The sequence below is a fragment of the Dermacentor variabilis genome, chromosome 10 (assembly GCF_050947875.1).
Source record: "Dermacentor variabilis isolate Ectoservices chromosome 10, ASM5094787v1, whole genome shotgun sequence".
Taxonomy (NCBI): domain Eukaryota; kingdom Metazoa; phylum Arthropoda; class Arachnida; order Ixodida; family Ixodidae; genus Dermacentor; species Dermacentor variabilis.
The window spans coordinates 8,168,860-8,194,628 of record NC_134577.1 but is presented as its reverse complement, the minus strand read 5'-3'; the positions used below and the strand labels follow the sequence as shown (position 1 = coordinate 8,194,628).

General features: G+C 43.3%; 1 protein-coding gene across 1 annotated transcript in view; it reads right to left on the bottom strand.

Moving 5' to 3' along the window:
• The window catches only part of Ptp69D (Protein tyrosine phosphatase 69D), a 156,232-nt gene that overhangs the window by 38,839 nt on the left and 91,624 nt on the right, over positions 1-25,769 (bottom strand). The window contains exons 6-15 of the mRNA XM_075671544.1: positions 20,721-20,947; positions 20,126-20,255; positions 15,577-15,870; positions 12,809-13,044; positions 11,542-11,611; positions 10,109-10,230; positions 7,084-7,303; positions 3,662-3,770; positions 2,809-2,955; positions 1,018-1,298 (exon numbers count right to left, since the gene is read on the bottom strand). Coding sequence (XP_075527659.1) covers positions 1,018-1,298; positions 2,809-2,955; positions 3,662-3,770; positions 7,084-7,303; positions 10,109-10,230; positions 11,542-11,611; positions 12,809-13,044; positions 15,577-15,870; positions 20,126-20,255; positions 20,721-20,947 — 1,836 coding nt within the window. The remainder of the gene's footprint in view (positions 1-1,017; positions 1,299-2,808; positions 2,956-3,661; positions 3,771-7,083; positions 7,304-10,108; positions 10,231-11,541; positions 11,612-12,808; positions 13,045-15,576; positions 15,871-20,125; positions 20,256-20,720; positions 20,948-25,769) is intronic.

The following is a 25,769-nucleotide window of genomic DNA, read 5'->3' as shown; positions in this document are numbered from 1 at the left end:
AACAAGGGTACTGAATAACTTTTAATGGTAAAAACACATTGAGCAGACATTGATTTGATTTAATTGACTGATATTGGTTTCATATGGTGAGTTGGCTCTTAGTCATTTGTGAATAGCTAGTATACACAATAAAAACGATGACAATTAATGCAGGCACATGCTCGCAACTGTTTTCATTTGCAGTACACCATGAGCGTATACTCTGTGAAGTACATGTGCATTAATGATCATTTTTACCACCACCCTTTCCTTGATATTTCTAATTGTACCCTTAATTTGGTTGGGGGAGGGGATAACTAATCAGAGCACTATAATACAAGATTACTTGCGCGTGCATATTTGATGAAGTACATTTATGTGCATGCTATACTGTAAATGAACTTAGTTGTAACTATACCTGCATCATCATTTCTTGCACTGTATTTTTATTTACACACAATTAATAGGTGATACAGTATTGGTCCTGGTTTTCTCAGGTGGTACAGGATTGTTCTAATTAGGTGTAGGCTACTTTACGAATGCAAATTTTTCCTCTTCAATATTAACTGCCTCTTGAGAATTCCTGCAAATTATCTCAGGTGGTACAGGATTGTTCTAATTAGCTGTACTTGGCTGCTTTACGAATGCAAATTGCTCCTCTTCAATATTAGCTGCCTCTTGAGAATTCCTGCAAAACTGATCCAGCTGAATGCTTTCATTGCTCTGAGGTGTCCGATAATTTAGCCTCTGGCCGCTAATTGACAGTCTTATCACTTTGCCATAACACTATAGTGGTTAGGGAGGCTGGATTACAGAAAATCAGGGCAATTTTTTTTTTACACCACAAAATTTGCTCTCAAAAAGCCAAGGCAGTTTTTTTTCTAACTGTCTGGGTGTTAAAAGTTAAAGGTAAGTTTCCCTCCTTGATATCAAAAAGAGAATATGGAAGAAAACTTTGTAGTTGAAAAACAACAAGTATGCCTGTCAGGGGTGACTTCTACCTGTTACATTCTGATGTAAATTGTCACATAGACCTACCTGTTTCCACTGGAGCAAAATAAGGGCTCTGCTGAGAGAGCAATGTTCCATTCGAACCCCGAACATGTACTTGAACAAAGCCAGTGTAGTTTGTGTTCGCCGCAAGCGCACCATCGCGCACATATTCAACGTCAACAGCAGGTGTGGATGGCTCAGTGATGTTGAGTGCATCTGCAGCTCTTCTGTTCATGCGCGAGTCTTCTGTCACACTTCGTATAGAATCAGCAGAGCACACGTGATTCCTTTCATCCCCGAGGATCACCTCTTCCACAAAGTCCTCACTGTGAGACCAATAGGCAATGAAGAAATGTTACAGAATGGCTTGATCGCACAAACACTTCACTGTATTGCTACAGGTGGTGACTACAAAATGGTTAGATGGCAAGTCTGATTCAAGGGTACTGTTCCAGTGCCAGTACAATAAATGGAAGGGCAATAAATATTGGTGCTTCATTCTTTTCATAAATGGTGCAGAAGCCTGAGAATGATACATTCGATAATAAAGTCAGTGATTCACTAATGGAAGAGTAAGATATCCAAATACTTATTGAAAGGTTATTCCATTTATCATTTAGTATTGCAATAAGTAATTAATGAGGCTAACAATAAATATCAGGATAACAGATGCTTTTGGGAAAAAACAATAGTAACAGTTATGGACATTACCTTCCATAGTTCACCCTGTTGCATCAGATGACAGTCAGTTAAACTGGGCTTTTCTATGGTGCTTGAATGAATACTACGGAACTGCATTTCTAAAGTGCCAGCAACTCTACAGGGTGTCCACACTGTCACACACCTGGATTTAAAAAATATGCAAATGCCATGTAGCTCGACAGAACCAAAGTAATGTTGTTTGTTGTCGCTTGGAGATGTACTCAGATATTTTTTTTGCATTCCACCTATTTACATAATTAGTTCTAATTAATTAATCAACTTTTCATATATTATAGTTACATGAAAAATGTTAATGAGAAAATAGTAGAGCAACATGAAAGACCTTTCATACAGCGTTCTGTTGCCAAGTGTTTTTCTGAACGCGAAAGAAGCCCGCAAATACACGTAAAATTGCTGCGCGACTGGCCACTTGAGGCACTTTGCGTGTATTTGCAGGCTTCTTTCACACTCAGAAAAATACTTATGTAGCATGTAGAGCAACAGAGAGCTGTATTGGGAGTTTTTCATGCTGCTCTACACTTTTCTCATTGACACTTTTTATCTAATTATAATATTTGAGAAGTTGATTAATTCACACTAATTATGTAAATAGATGGAATGCAAAAAATAATCTCAGTATATCTCCAAGCGATGGCAAACAACAATACCTTCGTTCTGTCGAGCTACATGGCATTTGCATATTTTTAAATCTAGGTGCATGATAGTTGAGACACCCTGCATATACAAGCAACAAATTTTGGTTAAGAGTAATGCTTTTGCTAAACAAATGTGACCGATGCAGGTTTGGCAGCAAAAAAAGTTTTTGCAACAGACCCATTAGAAACAGCGCTATCTAAAATGTTCAAATCTATCAAAATCAAACAGAAACTTTCAGTATTGCTTGACCTTTCTCAACATTTCTTTCCCCTTCATAGATGAGCACATGTTCCACATTATGAAGAAATATTCAAACTGAAGACAAACTGGTATATTCCGCTACATCACGAGAAGCAGACATGGATTAATCTCCTGTGATTCAAAAGAAAAGGAACATGTAAATTTTAAAACAGCCACATTGACCTATTACGACTACTCTACTGCCCATACCAAGAAAGAAGTTTGTTTGCTTCACACCTGCTGATGGCCTCTGCAATGTAAGCTCCATTGCTGCTTATTCGATGGACCTCGTGATAGGATGTGATGTTCAACTGCTTTTGGTCCTTGGGCAGAGACTCCAGAGTCTCTCCACGGGCAAGCTTCACCACAATCACTCTGTAGCACCTAAAAGGACACATTGCACAGTTAATGAATGACCTGAACTAATGCAAGGTAAATGTGCTATGAAAGCAAAAAGCATTGTTTGTTATAAAATTTATATTTTGTGCCTAGGTGAAGTCAATCGCAACATACCATACTCGCGTTTAAAGTATGTTGACCCATGCAGTGAGCTACATGTAGTATATAAGTTAATCCTGTGGTGTGCTATATCTTGCCATGTTTGTGTTAGTTTTCTCATCGGTGTATATTGCATGCTAAGACAGCTTGTTACTACTGCTTGAGTCCACCCTAAAAGACAGCTTGTGGCTTTGGTGTGCCAGCCTATCGAAATTGTAAAGTTAAGAAAAGAACACCTACACAAATGTTGCAGACACTGTACAGACCCGTCGACTACCGTGCAGAGCACACAGTTCAGCTCCTTGAGGTTCCAGTGTATGAGGGCGGCACCTGGTGGTGGCTGCATGGTTAAGAATAGCCTGCTTCCGTGCATGCATGGACATACAGATTGTGTAATACTGCACACACTGGTTTTTGCGAGCTGTGCAAAGCCTCAGTGAGCTAATGCTGATCAGTGCTTTAATTTTTCCTGGAGCGGAACACTTGCATGGTCTGCACAACAGTGTACATATGGGTTTGTACTCACCACAACAATTCTAAAAGAAAATGCAGCATGGCATAAGATAACTTTTTCTACACACATGATACCTACAGGATGTTTCCATTCCTCTCCGACACTCGTTTCAGGTGAAGCTTGAGCTGCCTGTGCCGCTTTTCACGCTCCATTCTCTGAAGGTTGAACTTGGGCAGTTGTGCTGGCCCTGTGGCAGATGAATTGTAATATAATATACATCAAATTGTCAAAAAATTATGCAGATACTATGCACTGTGAGAATAAACGTAAGGAAACCTTTCTGTGTTGTTTGCTTTGATTGACGATAATTAGCGGTGGAGCTGACGGTGGAATGTTTAATTTTTTTAGCATTTAGTACAATAAGAGATTGGTTGACTGATTTTAAATTTTACCTTGCATTCACAACTGCTGTTTCTCTGCGTAGTACACAGAATACACAGCGAGACGTGCTTGCTTAAGGCGTCCTTGTGCGCCATTGCTCGTAACGTCTGATAAGGTTAGCACTGTCATTATCTCATATGGTACATTGCATCGTGGCCAAAGTGTTAAAGTTTAATTGAATTATGGTGCTGTACGTGGCCAACACCGCAATAGAATTATCAGGTGCACTGTAGTGGCAGACTGCAGATTAATTTTGACCCGGGTTGTTCACTGTGCCCCTAAATCTAAGTACACGAGCATTCTTGTATGTTGCTCTGATCGAAAGTGGCTGCCATGGTCGCAGTCGAAACTGTGACCTCGAGCAATGCCACAGAGGCAAATCTACTGCAGTGGGCACAGAAGCGCGGATTTGATGTGCAGCTTCTGTCATAGTGTCGCCTAGACGCCGCAGTGCTTTAATATGACTGTGCCTCTGCACTCCCTGTGTCAGTTTCCGCTAGACAAATTTGCATGGTGTTTATTTTTCAGAAATAGTAGAAACATACCATGCCCTACCTCAAACTTAGATTTATTCAGTTTGTCCCCAATTGCTGTCATGCCTAGTAGTAATGTTTCCTTGCCTCCTTACATCACCTGTACACTCTATCACCCTCCCCCCGTGTATGCGAGCAAAGAATGGCAGGGTTGTTAATCACTCGTTTCGTGACTGCGTTGGTTGTAGTCATTAGCTGCTGCTTCTCCCTGCTTCCTCTCCATGCTACCTCCCATCTTGACTGTTGCAGGCTAGTACAAAGGTAAGTGCTGCAGCTGTTGCAATGCTTTTGCAAGGGGGTCACAGACAATTACAGCAATAAAGAAGGTATCGTGGTGACACCCAGGAAGCTCCAGAGGGCATTGTGTTAATGCAATGGAAAGGTTAAAAAAGAGTTTCTCATGTCGCCTCTCCTCTCTGCCACCCTTCTGCCCTGAATATACACGCTGTGATGCGGTGTGCAAGACGTCGATAGCAGCAGTAGCAGTGGAAAAGTTGAAGGAAGAGGCAAAGAAAGCTTCACTTTAGAAAGAACATGCGCACAACAAAAAAATATATTTTATGTGTAAGCGCATGGAGTCTGTTCACACTGACAGACCTATGGAAGCAAGTCATGAATACAGGATTCATGATTATGCTTTCTGCATTAATTCACTCGGCCCGAAAGGAAAGGACCTATGATATTTGTTAATGAAGAAGTTTGCATGCATGAAATTTTGTGGCTTCAAGGGCTGCGATTTAAGTTCAGAAATTATGCCAAGCCTGATTATTTTTTTATTTCTTTTGATAATATTCCTCAGGCAACACTTAGAACACTGCTTATACCCCTATGGTTTAGTGAAGCAGCAACTTTTCTGTGAAATATAGTATATTAATTTCAGGACACCCCTTGTTCCTTCTGAAACCCTGACTTTTTAATATGTTGAAGAAAAAGGCAGCAATTATATTTTGAGGATGAGGAACCTATAAAAAGTTCACCAAAACTGCATTATTTAAATGTTGACTTCGTGCAAGTTCTATGGTAATAGAAAAATCATTTACAGAAACATACAACTTTTTGTAAATGGAATTCAATTTGTAGACAATCTATGCTCATGAATTAGTGTCATACCAACTCTCAACATGATGTCTTCATTCATTGTTTAATTAGGCTATGAATGTTTTTTTCTTGCAGATGATGTTGACGTTGAAAAAAAGCCCTCTGTTTTCTGGCTACAGTTTTTTCACTTATGACACCAGTACACAGCAATGAACTAAATCTTTTGCAGTTCCAAATGAATTGACAACAGTGTTGGAGTGACAGCTGTGGCACTTTATGAGGGCCTTATGTATTTTTGCACAATATGTAATTTCTGATAAGCCAAAAAATGATCCTGTGATCCCAGTAAAAAAATACCTTGTTAGGTCCAACTGATTTGTGTGTCAAAACATTAATGAAACCAACTAAAACCAGTTCAAACCACTAAAGACCGATTGTGTTTTGTAGCACCAGCCAGTTGAGCTAAAGACTTTAATGGCCAGTGACTTTACTGGTTTATCAGCTTTGATGATTAATCAGTGCAATCAATGTGTCACCACTGCACACGCATATAAACACAGGAAGCATATTAGGAGTGAGGATCAATGGTGAATATCTCAACAACCTTCGGTTTGTAAATGACCTTGTCCTATTCAGTGACATTGGGAATGAACTGCAACAAATGGCCAAGGACCTTAACCGAGAAAGTGTAAAAATAGGGTTGAAAATTAATATGCAGAAGACAAAGGCAATGTTCAATAGCCTGGCAAGGAAGCAAGAATTCATAATGGCCAGCCCACCTGTAGAGTCCGTGCAGGAGTATGTTTACATTGGTCAATTACTCACAGGGGACCATGATAACGAGAAGGAATATTACAGAAGAATAAAAATGCACTGTTGTACATACAGCAGGCATCACCAAATCTTGAATGTGAGCTTACCACTGTCATCAAAAAGCAAAGTTTTCAATTATTGTATTCTACTAGTGCTAACACATGGGGATGAAACATAAACAAAGAAACTTGAGAAAGAGTTAATAACCACACAAAGAGCAATGGTATGAAAAAGCTGGGAGTAACATTAAGAGACAGGAAGACAGTGGTGTGGATCAGAGAGCAAACAAAGATAGCCAATATTCTAGTTGACATTGAGAGAAATAAATGGAGCTGGGTAAGCCGTGTAATGCATAAGGCAGATAACTGATGGACCATTAGAGTTATGGATTGGGTGCCAAGGAATTGAAAGCACAGTTGAGGACAGCAGAAAATTAGGTGGGGTGATGAAATGAGGGAGTTTGCAGGCACAAGTTGTAATTGGCTAGTGCAATTCAAGGGTAATTGGAGATTGCTGGCAGAGGCCTTTGTCCTGCAGTGGACATAAAAATAGGCTGTTGGTGATGATGACGACGATGAACATGGGAGTCTAACTTTGGTTATGCTTAATGGCTACTACGATATGTGGAAAAAACCTGGGCGGCTAAATTCAAAGAGAGGTATTGACCTACGTAATCTTACAACAACTATGTTATTTCGAGCCGAGGAGGCAGTCATAACAGCTGAACATGCAAACCTATTGGAGGTGAAGTGCAAGTAGACCGAGCAGTAACACCACTCAGGTTTCCGCAGCCAGCTTTGTTGACAGTGCAGATTCGCACAGTGTAGTTAGTGTTGGGTTTGATGGTGATGGTGTACTTGAGAGTGGTTGAGTTCACTTCATGTGGCTCCTTCAGCCGCTCCGTGTCAAAAACACCCGTCTCACGTCGAAAAAATGCATGGCCTTCCAAGAGAACCTAGAAGAAAGGAACAGGATGAAAAATACTGCAGTCTTCCAATAGAGCAATTCTATACATATTGAAACTGTATTGGTTCTATATGGATTCTACTGGTAGCAATAGGTGACATTTATTGTCCGTCTATTGGAATAATGTACCTATCGGGTCCAATAGGGGACCTCTATCTACTATTTATTGGCCCAATAGAGCTTGCACTGGCACCAAGAGGGCGCAATAGGTGATTGTTTTTGACGAATAGGTTCATACTGACACCAATGTGTTTTGATAAGCGGGAAATATTAGACAGTTTTAGTTCAGCATACGCTATACCATGGTGTACACTACAATATAGCGGGTTGTCACTACGCATGCACAGAACACTAAACAACCCATAACGTATAGCATACGCACGCTATTTCTCAGATTTAGCATTAGCGTCGTTGTGTGGTTTGTGTACTTTACGTAAAACATGGCAGCGGTCCAGGCTGCCCGCTTCTAATTGAATTTAGCGTTGCTTTCATAAAATTCACTTTGTTTGTAGCAAATGACTGTGTAAAAGACTTTTGCTTCGTCTCGGGTCGCTTTGATGACAGAGTATTATGAATAACCTTGTAGGGTTTTCGAGATGGCTCCTCGTATCGAATGGGTCGAAGCCTAACGAAAGAAACATTCGAGACGTCAGTGCCACTTATTGGTGAAATCGGGAGATAGCCGCGACAATGGCATGTGGCCCCTGAGATCAGAAGATCTCGCAGGGCAATTAAAGCTGTACCAAACCTGCGTTACTATACTATAGCATATAGCATACGCTATAGTTGCGTACGCTATATTAGAACTGTCTATTTGTTGTTTCTTTGTTTCCTGTTGGACTGATAAAGACTGAAAAAATAAGAGATGCAGCTGGCAATGAACATAATAGCGCAATTTCCCTAATCACTTCATTGTAAACGATGGAAAAGCATATGAGAGACCGGTGTTGGTCACAGAACACATGCACTGAGACCGTAGCAGTTTAGTACATCGTAAACTTAAATCACTGGTTGTCCCCTGTACTTCTTCGTGCCGGCTGATTCTGTGGCCCGTGTACACGCAGTCACGTCCATTGCGTAATAACACAATTCCGTGATGCTCAACACCCTAATCGTTGCTTGAGTGAGACTGAGTGGATGGGACTGCAAAACTACACCAGTTTGCGTACCGCCATGACAGGTAGTTGATGAACGACAATTAAGTGCTTGCAGTAGACACCTCGTTGCTCAGTCCTTTGGTCCTTCAAAGTTTTTTCCTCTGGGTCTTTGCTAAAACGTTTGCTGCGATTTGTGCTATTGATTTGCACTTGTGTGCAGTCCATAATCACATAGAAGCACCGTTACAGGACCCGTATGGTGAATACATATAACATGAAGTACTGGCCACACCGAACTTGTTGGCCAACTTAGGCCTAATAACTGTGATAATAGGGCCCACGAAATGGATGCTGACCACCATGTGATCCCCCTCGGACATGCTCACTTCCTCAACTATAACTACGCAAGTTTGCCTGAAGTATCAATGCACTGTGTGCTGTGATAGGCGATATGCCTATGTGACATCGTTTATAAAGGTAGACAGGGTGCCCTGAGATAAAAGACGTTTCACTTCAAAATGTGCGCCTGATAGTTTCAGCAGTTCATAGCAGATGTATGTTCTTTTTTTGTGTGTCTCTGTGGATGCATCTGAAGCTGTTTCGAGCCTGCATCAGTAGTTTCCCAACCGAGTTTTGCCACACTCCAGCACAATTATAAAATTAGCACCATTTTTATCTCTGCCTATGTGATCTTTATGCATTTGTTGTACTGCATGTTTGAGATAAGTGCTGTCCAGCAAAGTGCAAATAAAATACTCTAAGCTTTATCCTTGTGTATATGTTCCTATCTCGCTAGCATGTATGGCACTTGGTCGCCCCCGCAAATGCATTCTATTGCATTTAATGCATCTTGAAAGCATACTGTATACCTTGCGTTTGAATGCTTCGTATTAGAAATGTATGACAAGTGCCACTTGCTACGTAATATATTTACTAGCTCTTACAGTACCGTTTTCGTTTATGCCCCCTTACATCATGCTCCTACAGGGGCCTGTAAAGTCTTTGTAAATAAAATAAATAAATAAATAAATAATAAGTCTATAGAACCAATATGATATTATAGAACCAATAAACCTATAGAACCAATAGCCCTATTGGTGGAAAGCTTTGGTAGGGCAATTAATGATGCTTTTGTACCTGCATTAGCCTTGTTTGCAGGTGCTGTAGGCTCTATATCAAAGGTCACTGAAAAACCAAGCTTGAGAGAAATACGAATAAGATGACTGTATAAGATCTTAAAACACTGTTTAAAACTCACTTGTTAATAAATAATAATGTTTTTCCACTCTGGCAATGCTTCTATGTCCTTGAAGTACAAACTGATCATAATAACGTATTGTAAAAAAAATTTCTGAATAGAGAGCAAAGGTTTTGATAAGGGGGCCAAGGTATGTAGCAGGCCTAACTCCACACATTTGTGCTGCATTTATATTCTTTTGATGTTCCTACTCGCAATCACTACATAACGGGAGTAAAACTGAGAAAGGTTGCCCACATGAGATCGCTTCACCATACTGCCTACAGTATGGGCCAGATCCTGACTGACTAGTGTGATTGACCAATGTGTATGTGCCAGCCAATCACAAAATTCTTGGCACAAAATGCACTCTCAATCTGTGTTGAGAATTTTACAATCAGGGAAGAAGAGATGCAGAAAAAAAAAAACAATTTGGAAAACAAAAGGCAACTCAGCTTACCTTGTAACCAACAATTGTACCCCGGGCATCCTCAGGTGGGTGCCATGTGATGATGCCATATGTCATGTTCATTTCCGTGTTTGCAAAACAACGCATCGTCACATTCTGTGGTGCACCAGCCACTGAAAGACCAATGCATATCACGTAAAATTTTGGCATTTATGTTCTCTCCAAGTAACAACATGGCTGATGAAGTAGCTGTGATGTAGTGATCTTTGTGATCGATTTAAGGTCAGGTGAGGGCATCGTAATTCTTCGAGTGTACATGGGCATCTATTTTACAGGGAATGCTAGGGCGTGTGGCTAGCGGTGTAGAGTGTGTCACATGTGGAAGCCTTGATAGCTTGTCTACAGGCAGAGAGAAGATCTCTACAAGACATCTGTAGTGTGACCAAAGGATGGCAGCATAGTGCTGAAGCCAATTTTACCTCCAAACTATGTATGTGAGAAGCCAGTTCATTAAGCATTCCTGGCTCGAAAGAGCATGCATCTTTCCTTATATTTATAGGTGCAGTTTAAACAAGTTTCCAATGGTCCATATTTATGCGAGTGCTGCGAGTTCACTTCAGTTTCCACATCTGTACATACTCATCATCACTGTGCAGGGAAATTGTAGTGAGTGGCACATTTGCTAAACAATAAACCTGTCACCTAACCATTGCCTCACAAGTGGTAGAGGTGCTCTTCAGTCCCTAAGTCCTCTGTTCTCTCCAACCTACCCCTGAAGTATTTCCATGGAGCTCCACATAAGTCACCGCTTGCACCAACTGCCCTATGCCATGCCACAAGAGGAGCAGCCTAGCACAGCAACTGATGGATCCCATATGGCATGGAGTTGTGAAGTTGGCAGAAATAACCAGCTCTACACCTGGGAATTAGCGTATACAAATGCCAGCAAGTGCACCCAGTGGAGTGGCAGCATAGTGACTATGCCAGCCATACAATTGCATGTTCCCTAGCTTGGTTGATTGATCATGAATGTTTAAACCTCAAACAGCACTCAGATTATACTTCATTTAGTAGCATCCTCCTTTTCTTCTCCACCCTCCATGACCCAAACCATACTCCCCTCTCAGCTGCTTGTGACATTAACCACTGCTGTACGCACAAGTAAACACAGTACATTTCAGTACTACAGGGTGACAGCATGTACACCTCAAAGAGCTATGTCAAGCGGCTTTTGGCAATGAACCTACCTCGCAACACTAGTGAGCATGCCATTTGCATCGGCGCTTTTGTTCCCACTTCTGAACACCAGCCAGTGACCCCAAAACCAGGCAGAAGAGCTAAAGAAAGCTATTCGCTTTAACAGAGCAAAATGTATGCAAAAATGGAGTTATACTTCTTGGTAGCATGCAGAAGCTAGGCCAATGCAACTTTAACTTTTTTTTTACAAATGTAAATGGACATGAAGGGTCTTCAAATCAGCTTACTTCCATCAGCTGTGCTCACATCCAATTGCTCAGACCAATTTCCGCAGCCAATGATGTTGCAAGCACGCATCTGAAACAAGTAAACATAGCAATGCACCTGGTCTGTTGTACCTGCATATGAATTAATGAACATTAATGTCAAAATACAGAATTGCTAGCAGCTGTTAATGCACGGCTAAATTCTGATAAAAAATGAAATAATCATCACGGTATTTTTCTCAAGCATAGACAAAGGTGCATGATGACTTTAGGGCAAATAAGAAAAATATACAACTAATGAAGAAAGCTCTGCAAATGCCAGCTACAGCTAGCCGATAAGCTTTTGTCAACAGAAGCTATAGCCCAGGCAGGTCTGCCATAGAAGCAGACAACACATTTTCACTGTCACTGCTGACATTGAGCTGCATAAGCTACGAAAGATGTCAAGAACATTTTGTGTTCACAAAAAGTCAGTGCTCACAATATATTTGTAGGTTGAGAGACTAATTCTTCCCTTGAAGCCTACATCGCCTAGCACCTTCATGCCTAATATGATGGTGGCCTCACTTGAAAGGACTGCGGCCAGATTTCAGCACTATGGAAAGTGCAGTGGCAGTGAGTCTCTGAATAGCAACAGTTAATGCAGGCAAGATGAATGCACTCAGTGCAACAGCAAGGTGATGAAATTGAGGCAAAAAAAAGAAAAAATTTTCTTCCAAGTCAGATGCTCATTGGGTAAGTCCTTTTCTATGGAATCTCTATGAATGCTATCAAAACCTACTTACTTGCCTGCTCAGTACACAGCTTAGCTTAAAACATTTGATATAGAAATTTCATGGACTTTCATCACAGCCTCAGCAACATTACTAGTGGATGAGTTGCACCAAAGCTTTGTGTATAGTATTTTTTGCTTCTGAGCTGGTGTGTCTCAACGAGATTTAAATGTATTAAGATTGGTAAGCACAACTTAATCTGGATTTATATTCTTCTGACAATCAGCAGCTGATCCAGTGTTATGAATTGCTTTTAGTTATTGTTTTTGTCACTGAGGGAAACTAGGCAACCTTACGTGAAATATCAAGCGATGGTTTTAGGCTCAGAAGATGCAGATACTCTATGTGGAAAAAATATTTGCCTAATGAGCATGGGAATAAACAACTTTCAGCAACAGCAAAACACTTCCTTTCATCTGTCATGCTTTACCCTGAGTACATGAACTTTAAGGTGTCAGGTTCTCAAGTGGTAAAGCAGACCTAATGGCTATTTAAAATATGCAGTTGCTACTAACCTGAAAGATGTACTGTTCTCCTGGTGTGAGGCCCACGTACACATACATGTGCTTGAGCCTATTCTGGGGCTCAGCTGAGAGTGTTGTCTGGTTGCGGTGCGTTTGGCCTGGACGAAAAAGCTCCAACTGGTACTGGCTGATGTTCGCACCATTATCGTGGCTAGGCCTCCGCCATGCAAACACCAGCGTCTCATTAGTTGTCGCAAGTAGATGCACTTGGCTGATCTTTGGTGGAACTAGATGAACAAAGGCAGAGGATCTTTGGTTGCAGTATTGCATTATCATGGAGTGTTTGGTATGTGGCCAATTAATGAGCTCGCGAAGGCAGAGTACCCAAGTGCTATCCTAAGAAGCATGGCAGAAGCAGGGCTTATTGAGCCCAAGAAAAGAACAAAAACGAAATTCAAAAGCTTGTTCAGTTAAAATAAAAATCTTAGGATAGCGGTAATACTGTATGTTCACAAAATGCCGCACAATCTAAAGAACATACCATATTTACTCAGTTATGACGCACCCTCGATTGTAACGCGCACCCGTTTTTCATGACCAAAAAAAAGGAAGAAAAAAAAATGCCCTCGATTGTAACGTGCACTGGTTTGCCGTGACCTATAGAAAGAAAAGTCCTTTGCCGTACTGCACACCTCATTCTTTCATACAGAAATACAACTTTTTCTCATTCGGAAAAAACAAAGATTTACACCCAATGTACCAAAATTGCGATAAATAAAAAAAAGAGTCCCACTATCGCGTGAAAGGTAAAGCATTGATTACAATAGCAAATTAGTAGACAGCAATACGAAAAGTAGGGGTAGTAGTTTTATCCGCTGTATAAACTTTTAAACATTCGCCTACTAGTTAAATTAACAAGCATGGTGTCACGTGCACACAAGCATGAACACGTCTCACTCAACGACTGTAGAAACTCTCTAAACGCTGAAGTGAAGTGCGGTAGCAGTAGCGAGGAAATTGACCTTTGTGCAGCCTCTCGCTGTCACGCCAACTAAGTGACGAGAACACAGTGCGGTGCGCCCAGATGCGTACACTCTTGTCTCCGCCGCAGACCGCTTTCAAGGGCCACTAGGCCATGCCGTACGTAGCAGCCGCCGGTGTCGAACCCCTCTCCTGTTTTTGAGCCAGTGCCGTACACAAGTTTGAAAAACTCCGAATGCCCATGATGCGGCCCCGTTTCCATCCGTCTCCGCACACGTGGTCACTTTCCTTTTAATTGCGGCATCGTGCTTAATTCTGCATGTCTTTGCAGTCGGCACTTCTATGCTGATAGAGCAAATGCAGAAAATGGGAAGACCGGTGGTGCACCGACCTAAGCATTGCCTGAGCACACATACTACAGGACCTGGAGGAAGCTACAGCAGCTAGGCTCACAGCATGTGTTAGGCGGCCATATTGAAATGTCGATGGTGATATGGTAACGCAGATTTAGTGTCATACTCGAATCTAACACGCACCAAATTTTTGGACCCGTTTTGTCAGAAAGAGTAGTGTGCATTAGATTCGAGTAAATACGATAGTTGCAAAGATGGGAGTGAAACACATTTTCAGTGTACCAAAATAATTGGGGACATTTTGCACAAAGGTGCCTTGGTCTGAAGTTTTACCACTGTTTTTCACAATAGGTTTCTGGCTGCACATGCAAGTTGCTGTCGCTCACTGACACTCTTGGTCATAACATCCAAATATGAAAATTAAAAAATAAATTCGTAGCATTAGCATAAGAAATGCTAAATACAAAGTCTATAAGACAGAACCAAGATGCATAGGCATAATGGAAATAACAGCCATGTGTGGAGAGTAGCTAATGACATGTCTTTCAGTCGGCAACATGTATGCTTAATGCTAAAAGTTGTTAAAATTTAAAGCCATTGTCTTATGAAAAAGAGGTCTTTAGAGGCCTTAAGTTGCTCACAAAATTTGCCAAGGGATGTGTACAAGCTTTATATTTATAGGGCTGCTATGAAATGCATCTAGGTAATTGTGCTGGGAAACTGGAAAGGACAAATAAACACTGTATTCAAATGATTTGCACATTTTGGCCATGTCTCTTTCTTCCATTTGTTTGATAGTTTCACTTATTAAATGCAAAAAGTATTGTTAATGTAGTACTCAAACTGAAATGGTCATGCTTTGTACATTATGAAACAAAAAAAATGTAGTTCAAGAGATCATTAAAGGGGAGCACTAAAACAGCTATATGTGGCACATTACTCAGCCAAACTATAATTGAAATTTTTCTTTTTTTTTTAAGTCTTCGAATCTGAGTTCAAGCACAACACCATGGCACCTCATACCTTCTGGAATTTTCACCTATTTGAGGCCTGCTCAGGCAAAAAAGTTTAAACATTTATGACCTTTCATATGCAATATTATCCTTTTTAGCCTCTGCCAGATGCTGCCAAAAGCTATGACATCGCCTAGAGCTGGTGCGAAAATCGAAGGGTGACATTGGCAGCTGTCTTTAATTCTTGTATTCTTTCTGGCCTGCCAAGATCCACATGTGATAAGCGAGACCTGCGCAATTCACAATTGACAAGTGTAATTCAACAGTCTATCTCCATATTATGCTCCTCTTTTGTTTACGTGTGAAAAAAAAGAAAAAGCAGAAAGCAAGGAATCTGAGGATGGACTGTTCATCAGTAGAAACTCTCTGCCACTGACAAGAACAGCTGCTATTATTTCTTTTTCTAACACAGCTACAAAGTACTTTTGAACTATCCTTACGTCAGAAGGAGCCTGTAAGCTAGTGTGCATACCGTCAGGTGGCATAGTGATGTTTCGCTGCTCCCAGGGGCCGTTTCCCACCGAGTTGACGGCCGCGAGTCGGAAACCATAGGTGGCACCAGGTGCCAGGTAGTGGACAAGGTAGGAGGTCATGTTTGGTGGTACTGCATTGTGCACATCCAGCCAGTCGGCCTCAGTGGAATAGTTGCGCACCTGGAGGTGGTAGCGCGATACAGGCTGGTTGCCCGAGTGGCGCACATGCCAGCTAAGCTTCGCTGTGCGTGCATCCTCAGCCTTCAGTGATGACAGGTTCACCTCTGGGGGCTCTGTGAATGGTGGTGACAGGGCAATAAGTGTGAATTTTATGCCACTGGTATTTCAGATAGGAGTGGTTGCAGAATGCACAAAATACACTAGAAAACGAAGTAATATAAAAGAAAAGGTGCTGATCAAACATGATTAGCCATAGTTTGGCAACATGGAACATTAACAGCCACAATTTCCAAGAAAAAAATTTACCCAGGCAATGGATGAATTCAAAAAACAGCAAACTGCCTTTGTATGTCAAGATTCAGTGAGCTCTTTTTCACACGAGGGGAAAAACAATGCCGTGTAGTTTCTTCCACAAGCATGCTGTAAGAAAAGTTTTTTTTTTTTTTGCCGAGTATAGTATGGGTAACATTGTAGGCCCTGACAACAAACGTCTTTACACCTGAAAGGCTTGTAGGCAGTAAAACATGCGACATGGCACAGTTCTACTTCAACTGCATGATTTGTCACCCAGCAGTACAAACCTGTTCACAGCTTTCAACCAGTTTTATTCTCCATGCTTGTGTATACCACAAAAGGATTTCCACAGGCAGTTTCCGAACTAAAGAAAAGGCTAGTGCAGGAAAGTCGGAATGAAATGCAATATGGAATGATAGTCTCTGAAGCTTATTTATGACAATCACCTTTTATGATGCATCGCAACACAGGGGCGTTGAAGAACAAAAAAGTAAATAATGTCGCAGTGTGAAATGCAATTGTGAGTGTAAGTAACTAGGGCCATGAAGGACAGAGCTGTGCAGGAGCAAGCTTCATTAATACGACTAGTGAAACATAAAAAAAAAGGATCATGAAGAAGTATGCAAACTTTGAGATTGCCTCTCAAGACCAAGATTCAAGCAGTGGCTGGCATTCGGTAAACTAGGTTCCAGCTTCACTCACAGCACTCATATTTATCTATACATTTGTATTTGCATACCACGCATAATGCCTTTTGAATTTGAAGCCTGGTGACTCACTAGCTCAACATTAACTCAACACATCCTCAGCTCCACTCAACTCAATGCATTACGTGGTTTTGTATTACCATAAGTATAATGCCAGCAGTCACCTTTCAACACATGTGTGCAGCAAATAATCTACTCTTGTTGATTGTTGCTCGCTGGTGTAATGGCATCAGAACATTTTAGCTACTGACTTGTGGACACCACACTGACACTGTAAAGGAATATTTCTGGCTGCATGAAACGAGAGTTTAGACCCCTGCACTGTCTTACCCGTGCGCTTGTGTTGGCAGTCTGCATCAGATGCATGAAGAAATTAGTACAGAGAAGTTACATCTTGATCCGCTTTGAGAACAACTCTACTGTAGCTGCTTATTAAGGCTGTTGCTTCATGCTTGTCTCCTGGTAAAGTTCTATTTACGAACTAAGAGGCATAGAATGGGCAGAGGGCTCGAAAAACACACACAAACAAAAAGGGAAACGGTGTCTCAACAAAATTTTACGGTTAGTACAAAGCATTTCACCGTGACGTTTACTCTAGGCTGCAAGATCGCCGTTACGGTCCCGCGTCGGTGGCACTGCGCAACTTCTAAAACTCTTGATACAGAAGTCCACCTCGCGAAATCGAAGTGAACAAAGCACGAAAAAAAGTGCCCTGTACTCATACTGAAAATACGCATTGCGACATACATTCTACCCGCAAACGCATGGAAAAGCACAAACCTAGGCGTTTGATGGTTGCGCTGTTTCACAACAGCGCCGCAAAGCACGCACGGCAGACAAATGTAACAAAATAGACGGACCGGAGAGAAGTTTCTTCTTTTTCCCCTTCCAATTCACATGGCAATGCGGGGAGGTGGCGTTATATTCTTGCTGCCCCTTCTGATGCGCGGCCTAATCCACTCGCTTTCCCTTCACCTTCGTGTGGGAAGGAAGAGTCGAAGCATCCGGCGGAATGGCGCACACTGCGGGGGCGCCAGCGACAACGCATTTACGTCAAGAGAGGTCGTTCTCTCAGCGGTCTCACAGTCTACGTGCTATGACTTTCCACCTCCTTTATTTCCTTTCCCCTTCAGTTCTATGTTCTCTCCCACCATTTTTGTAGTACCATCTTCATTTCATCAACGACGAGCAACTAGCCCTCCCTTAACAACCTTGTCCCGCATCACTCTCCTCCCTCCGAGGAGTAAAGAGGCGGGTAGCGTTGTAATGGGGCTTCGTGTATGCGGGATTTGAACAGCCGAGAGAGACTGTTCCGCGAGGCGGCAGGCACTGAGCGCTTTATGGGCCGAGAACGTTACCGGAGCGGCGGCATTCGGGGAATGTCAGCCTGCCTGCCCAGGAAGCCCACTCAGACCTCATTCTCGTACACCCGCGTACTTCCCACTGAACCCGCCATTTCAGCCCCTGCAAAGGGTGCTCTACCACAGCATCAATTCACGTGAGGCAAAGCCCAACGTGATGCTTGCGGGGGGGGGGGGGGGGGGTCGCGTGCAATGAAGCTCGGTGGTTGGCGCTCCGTCTGCGGCAAGCTTGGCAGTGTGCAGAAAGCGCTTGCGAAAAAAATTTCACTGCATGTCTGGCAAAAGTGCTAGTTGAACTGTGGTCCAGCATCAAAAGGGTGCTTAACTGAGCTAGTTGTTTCATTCTTCGAGGATTGTAGCTGCATAATTTGTGGAACACAAACATAGAAAGGAGCCAATAGACGTAGACGCAGCTGCACAGTCAACTTCAAGAGTTGACAGTGCAGCTGTGCCTACGTATATTCGTTCTTTTCTGTTCCTGTGTTCCACAAGTTCTGCTGCTACAATCCTTGAAGAATGGTCCAGCAATATGCGTTCTAATGTAAGTGACAGACGACTGAATTGCACTTTGAAATTGGAGTAATTTATACAAATACAACGTGGAGAACAAACCGCTAGAAGAAATGTGGCATAAATGCATTATAGAACCGAAAGATTATACAAGAGAAAAAGATTCCCATACAGCTGGCCTGTATTTCAGTCTCTCTGCACACGTTGTACAAACATGAAGCAGAGCAATAAATGTAAGTATAGAAAAAAGAATAAATAAATAAATAAATAAATAAATAAATAAATAAATAAATAAATAAATAGTTAAGGGTTACTAGGTTATAGTTACAAAGCGGCTTTCTTTTTTTTTTTTGTGCTCTGTCAAAACAAAGATGGAATCGATGCATGCTTCTTTTTCCATTTCAGTTTCCCTCATACATTCAACACGCAGAGTCGGTGTCTGTAGGACAACACACTGCCAACGACGTATGTGCATATGCATATACACAACAAACACTTCGCACAACCTCCACAACGTTGCCGAGTTTCAGCTCACACAAGGGCGAAATTGTGTTCTCCTACATTTTCAATTCCCTATTACCTTATCAAAAATGCTAAGCTTCCAGGAAATTTAATCTCATCGACTATTTATTCTACGTCCAATAAATGCTCCCGCACTAAGGAAATATGTACAGTGGGAAAATGTTGACTGGAAAAGCGCATTTCATTGCGTATTTTGAATGCGTGTTTTTCGAATGTGGTGCTATAGGCAGAAAGTTTCAGGCAAATCGTTGTGCTTTGCGCACAGGCTCAATTCAGTTCTGCTTCTACAACATGTCTTGCAGGTTAAATTATTATAAAATTGCTTAGCAAAAATTAATCGATAATTATTATTAGCCATTCTATTCAGCACTGGCATAAATTTTAGTCAGTAAAATTATATATATATATATATCAGTGCACCCAAATGCACCCAATGCACCCAAAATGCACTCACTAGTTGAACACTTTCTTATTCAGTGTAGAGAACTTCAGAAAACAATTACTTTTTGCTGAAACGTTGGTTAACTTACCAAAAACATCAGGCGCTGTAACAGGCCAAGCTCGCACGGCAATTCATTCCCTTGAGCTTGGCAGGCAGCGAGTAGTCTCAAATGATAGGTTAGCATACTGATTGTCTATTCGTGGATCCCTGCGGAACCAACGCTACACTTGAACTTCTATAGTCAGCTGCGATATAATCTAGAACTGAAACAAAAAGTTAATCAGGGATATTAGTTTTTTTTTAAGAATTATTTTTCTCAATTTCTTATCCATCCCGCTTCAGGGCCGATTCCCGGGATATGTGGTGTTGCGAGAGCCAATAAAGAAGGATAAAAAGAAAAAAAAAGATGAGAAATGGCTGTTATAAAATGCGACCTCTGATCTGCCTTTACGACAAGGCCCGCAGCATGACAACAAAAGCGACACGGAGGAAGCAGTCACAGAAAAGGCCGTTCGTCGGCCGGTATACGCACCCAGTACGAGTACATCCTGCACCGCCATGGTCATGTTGTACTCGTTGCCCGCGTAGCAGACGTACGTGCCATTGTCCCGTCTCTGGAGGGACTCAAGCGTCAGCTGCGCCCGGTACTGAACCTCGGACACCTGCACGTGGCAAGGAAAGTGTACATGGCACCGCGCTGTTCGCGTGCAATTTCATTACGTGTCCTACAGTCTGAGTTTGCGGGGTGCTACACGGGGCGCACAACTGCCCGGTTAGTGCCTACGTCGAATAAAGTCTACTTGAAAGGAATAAGAGAGAAGGCGCAAAACAAGTTGGGGCCAGCCAGCAAAGGAAACGCGGCCGAATTAGCCGCCATGCCGAATGTAGGACGTTTAAGTCATTTTTGCGCTTGACGCTTCGTTTTCCTAAAGGGATTTCGTGTTCTCACTGAGTAGTTTATTTAGTTATTGCTGTGGAACACACTCGAAAACACCAGCGTTTTCTTGTCAGAAACGCAAAAATTAGCAGCCTCTAGTGCAGTGGAATGTGGTATGGCGCATAATGATGCGTCATCACCGTTTCGCAAGACTGCGTCTTGTTCCCGCAAAGCATTCGCCAGTGCCCACCTGCGTAACGTTGGTGCTATCGAGCAGGCGGCTGCCAAAGGCAGCGTCCTCTGAGCTCGTGGAGTTGCCGGTGGCCGCCGCCGGGTCGTCTTGTTCGTCGTCGTCCGAGGCCCGGGACCAGAGAAGCGTGGTGACCTTGGGGTGACCCGTGGCAAGGCATGACAGTGTCACCGATGAGTTGATCGTCGCCTCGACCACACTCTGCTCAACCTCCACGCTCACCGGCACTGCGAAAACACAATCACGGTACGACTCAAGGGGAAGGCCGATCGAGCTACACGGCAACCAACAATATCAAACTCATTACCATTGAAATTAAGATCATCACACGGTGTTCATTCAGTTATCCGCACGCACCGAGCAATATTTTTTCACGGAATTAGGCGCCTCATTTGAATTTGCTAAATAATTGTCAATGCGTAATCTGCGTATCAGCTGTGTATTCTTGCTCTTGTATTACAGCATTTCATTAACCGCTTCACGAAAGCTTCACTTCATGTATATTCCGAAACATGAGTTGAATCTGCATATATATATATATATATATATATTATATTTCTCTCTTCGTTAGTTCTTGATGGCTTAGCATTCCCTTCCGCACAGCTGGCGCGAGTTAAACGCGTACATAAACGAGATCGACGAACAGGAACAAAGAGACAGCGAGCGATCGCACTACAGGCAAGCGGTGGAAGTAATTAAATAACGAAAAGCCGCGGGGCGCGAAACCGGATCTGCACGCGTCGCCGAGTTTTCGCGCATTTCTATGCGAGCGCGCACGTTTCCATACGCAACACGAGAAGCACGAAGAAAACGCGGCCACCGGTGCATAACACACGGAGAACGATAAAACCGCATCGAGAGCTCGCTGTTTTCCTTCACTCGGCTCGCTGTCTATCCCCACACCCGCGTCACGGTCCGTTTCCCAGTGCTGACGCTTCGCACTCGTCGCTGCACGCACTCACAGACACACGTGCACCGGCACAAGCGCACGCAGACGCTGGAGACAAACGTGCATTCACACGCACGAGGACGCGCGCACACATACAGGCGAATGCGCGATAACCGGCATGTGTATACGCAAACACGTACGCGGCGGAACCCTGAAAAAAAAAACATCGGAACACAATGCACGCTTGCGTTTCCGAGCGGACAAGCTTGCCTCGCCCGAGACAAGAGCCGCAGGAAGAAAGAAGGGGCTTGCGTACAACGAACCACGAGAGAAAGTTAAGCAATCGCAATGCATGCCAGTGTGTGTATATGTGTGCTTGATGCACGAAAAGACAAAGGAGAAGGAAAGATGGACACAATGGTCGCTGAGGGAGCGCAATGAGAACTGACCCGAAACAAACAAAGGCAGTGGTTTGTACTTTGTCTCACTAAAATGGTGCAGCGTTGCACGAGTTACAAAGTGTACCGAGGTGGTCACTTGGGCGCACCATAAAATAGTGCAGCGTATCTTCGTTGACTAAATGGCGCCTTCGTTGACTAAATGGTTAACACAGGGCAAGCCACACACGCACACACACACGTACACAAACACACACTAAGAAGACCCGCTGTTCAATTATTAACCAAGCAGCGCAATAACGATGTAAACTTATCGCCAACCGTAACGCGCAAGTTCGGAAGCTACCAAATTCTTGAGCGTGTTCGGATAAAGGTTTTTTCGTAAACTCAAGATTGACACTGGGCCATGCATTGTGCAGCGTCGGCATCGTTCCAGACCACAGGCAACGTGCGCGCGAATGCGTGCGCCGCAGAGGCCAACACCGATTCGTTATGGAAGCAATGCGGGAAGACCGCGAAGGGTACAGACGGCACAGTAAATTAAAGTGACAAGCACCGAACGAATAAATTAGTCGGTGTTCTTCCCCTGCGTTAAATACACTCCGTTTATGGGCCCCTTACTACAGCCTAAGCACATTTCCCACGATGCATTGCCGCCTCTGATCGGCTCATGCTAGCTGTGGCATTGACAACGCTGCATAGATTTAGCGAGACGCTGAGTACTCGCCTGCACAACATGGAAGGGCACTACCAGAAAACAAAGCAAAACCTGGAAGTGACTGCGTTTAAACTCGGGATCTCGCGGCCGCTCAGCGGCGGGTTAATGCGAAAGGAACACGGAGCGCGCGCCACACATCAGGGTCGGGCGCTGTAGGTAACCACGGAGACTGTGTGCACGCCAGTAGTTTTCACTTCCTCTGCAATGTTTTTCCACAAGGCACAAGTGCGCGGCTTCAACTTTCGAGAATCGGAAAACGCTGAATATCGCAAATCTGGCGGTTATTTAACGGTCTGTAATAAACACCATTGCACAAATGTTTTGTTGCATCTTAATAAGATTAGTTTCTGCTTGATAAAAACAATGGCGCGTCATGATCGCGTTCATAGCTACAAGAGAACAGACAAAAGTTTTCAGACATACTCCAGCCTAGATGACTTAACAGACGAGCTTTGTACTGTGCAGAGCCCGTCGGTGTGTAGAAAACAAGAATTCGGCACCTGCGGTAGCTGCAGAGAATGCAAAGGCACACACAACAAAGGCGGTCACCAATTTTTACCTGTAAAGTGGCAGCCTGGCCCCACAGTTATAAGTACGGTAGCCCTTAAGTGAGATATCAGTCATCAGTGAAGAACCCCTGGGGGTTCGAGTTAATACGAACACGTTCGGTCAGGAGAAACACAGCTTGAAAGAGTAACGACCCAAGTAGCAAGCGTTACACAGTCGTCAAAGCCCGTAATGACGGCAGAACAGCCTTCCCTTATCTGCGTGGCGTTTTTTCTTGGGGGAAAGTGGTTTCGTAGATTTAGAGGGATGGGCCACAGATTAAGACAAACGCGAAATAATTTATCTACGTTGCGCGGTGCTACACACGCAAGCGCGTATGATACACAACACAACGGAAGAGAATACGCACACACGCGCTACACCGGAGAAGCTAACGCAGCGGGCGGCTAGCGTTGTTGATAGTGCAAATACAGCGTCGCGGTTATGCCTGGCAAGCTGCTTGTTATCTCCCCTTAAACTTGCCGTCCGAAAGAGCGCTCCCGCGTGGGCGGTTGGGTTCGCCGATAGATGCCGCACGCAGCGAGCACGCAGCGTCAGTGGAAGGCGCCATCTATTGTCGGCAAAGAAGAAGCACTACTTTCCAGACACGTGTTTTTCGTTCTCGTTTATTTTTTTTTTCTCGGTGTCAGCGGCGAGACTACAAAAGGGCAGCACGCAAAACGAAAACACGTGGACTCGCATTTTAATAATGTTATCAGACGCAGAAGCAGGCGGCTACTATCCAGCAGCCTACGTTAATGTAAACAGATCCATCCAGCTAAAGCAGGGCCGACGACTTGGGCTGATTAATAACACGAAAATCACGAAGAATATTATGTATTACGTTTGTTCCCAAAGAGAAAAAGAAAACAAATAAGCGGACAAAATGAAATGAACCAGAGAGAGGACGAAATCGGGCCCGAGAGGGGATTAATGAAAAGAAAAATATTCGCAGGGGTACCGAGGAGCACGCGGGCTCAAAAAAGAAAGAGAAAGAGAACGTTAATTCTCAATTTGGGAGCATGTTATCGCCGCAGGACGAGATGCTTGGGAAGAAGCGGTGGCGAAAAAGACGGGCTGCAACGCAAAGCGGGCAATCAGCCTCTCTTGCTGGGCTGTATTGAACAGCTAACTCCCTGCGTCCGCTGGCCTGGAAGATTAGAGCCAGGGTGCCAGAACTTTCGCCATGCTGCTCCCTTTTCTTTTTCATCTTTTTGGACTTGCACAAGCGTGTGCGTTCTTATACAAGCTGATGTTGGGAATACGCAGACAGGCTGCGCTGAACGGCGCTATTGTCAGAGGTAATCTAACCCAGCGCCAGCATTATAGAGCGAAAGAGAGAAAGAGAGAGAGCAGCGAAAAACCAAATGAATAATGTACATATTTGCAACATAGCAGGTATATTCTTCTAAACTGAGCAAATAAATGCCTGCCATAAACTCTGCGAGACGCGCTCTGTGCTGTGTAATGAAACGTGTTCAGGCGTGAAGCGAAACAAATAATATTACAGCCGACATTCGGTGTCGGGCCTAAGGCAGCCGTTCTCTTTTAGTTGTAGCAATATTAGGCTTTCGCTTTTGAAATTCTTTGTCCCGCATGCTGCAAAGCACGCTGCCTGTACATGAATGATGCCGCGAGACGAGACCAGTAATGAACGTGCACCAACTTGACCAGTTCATTTCTGTCCTGCAGACACTAGCAAAGTTCATAACGCAGACAAATATTTCCCATTTTCAAGGCGAGACATCGAATAACACTGAATAGCGTAGCGCGATTCGGCATCACACGGCGCTATGATATCGGAACATGCTTTCGGAACAAAAACGGTAGCAGAAAGCTTCGACCAGGTCCGGACAGATGTATGAAAATATTCATCATGAGCAAACTTGCAACTTCAGAAGCGTCTACTTTACCCGCCGTGGTTGCTTAGTGGATATGGTGTTGGACTGCAAAGCACGAGGTCGCGGGATCAAATCCCAGCCACGGCGGCCGCATTTCGATGAGGACGAAATGCGAAAACACCCGTGTAGTTAGATTTAGGTGCACGTTAGAAAACCCCAGGTGTTACGAATTTCCGGAGTTCCCCACTACGGTGTGCCTCATAATGAGAAAGTACTTTGGCACGTAAAACCCTATAACCTAATCTAAACGTCTACTTTATTTCTATGAACAACTTCCTTATATATATGACACAACGTCCTACTGTACGTTGTGTCATCGGTTTCCACGTTCACTGCGTAACGCGGAAGCGTGTTTGTGTCTGTGTTTGATGGGGCAGATAAAAGCGGCTTCGTATAAAAGAAGTTTCGTATGACGGAAATACTTAGACGACTGTGGTATTTGTAAAGCCGGGTCGAAGCCCCTTCAGAGTAGTGTCGGACAATTCCCATCCTCGTCCACTTTCTTGCGCTGAAGTTCGAATACGCACTAACGCCATTCTTCAAAGTCTGATTGATTGACTGCTTAGCCCCCTAAGCTACAGATGCATTATGACAGAG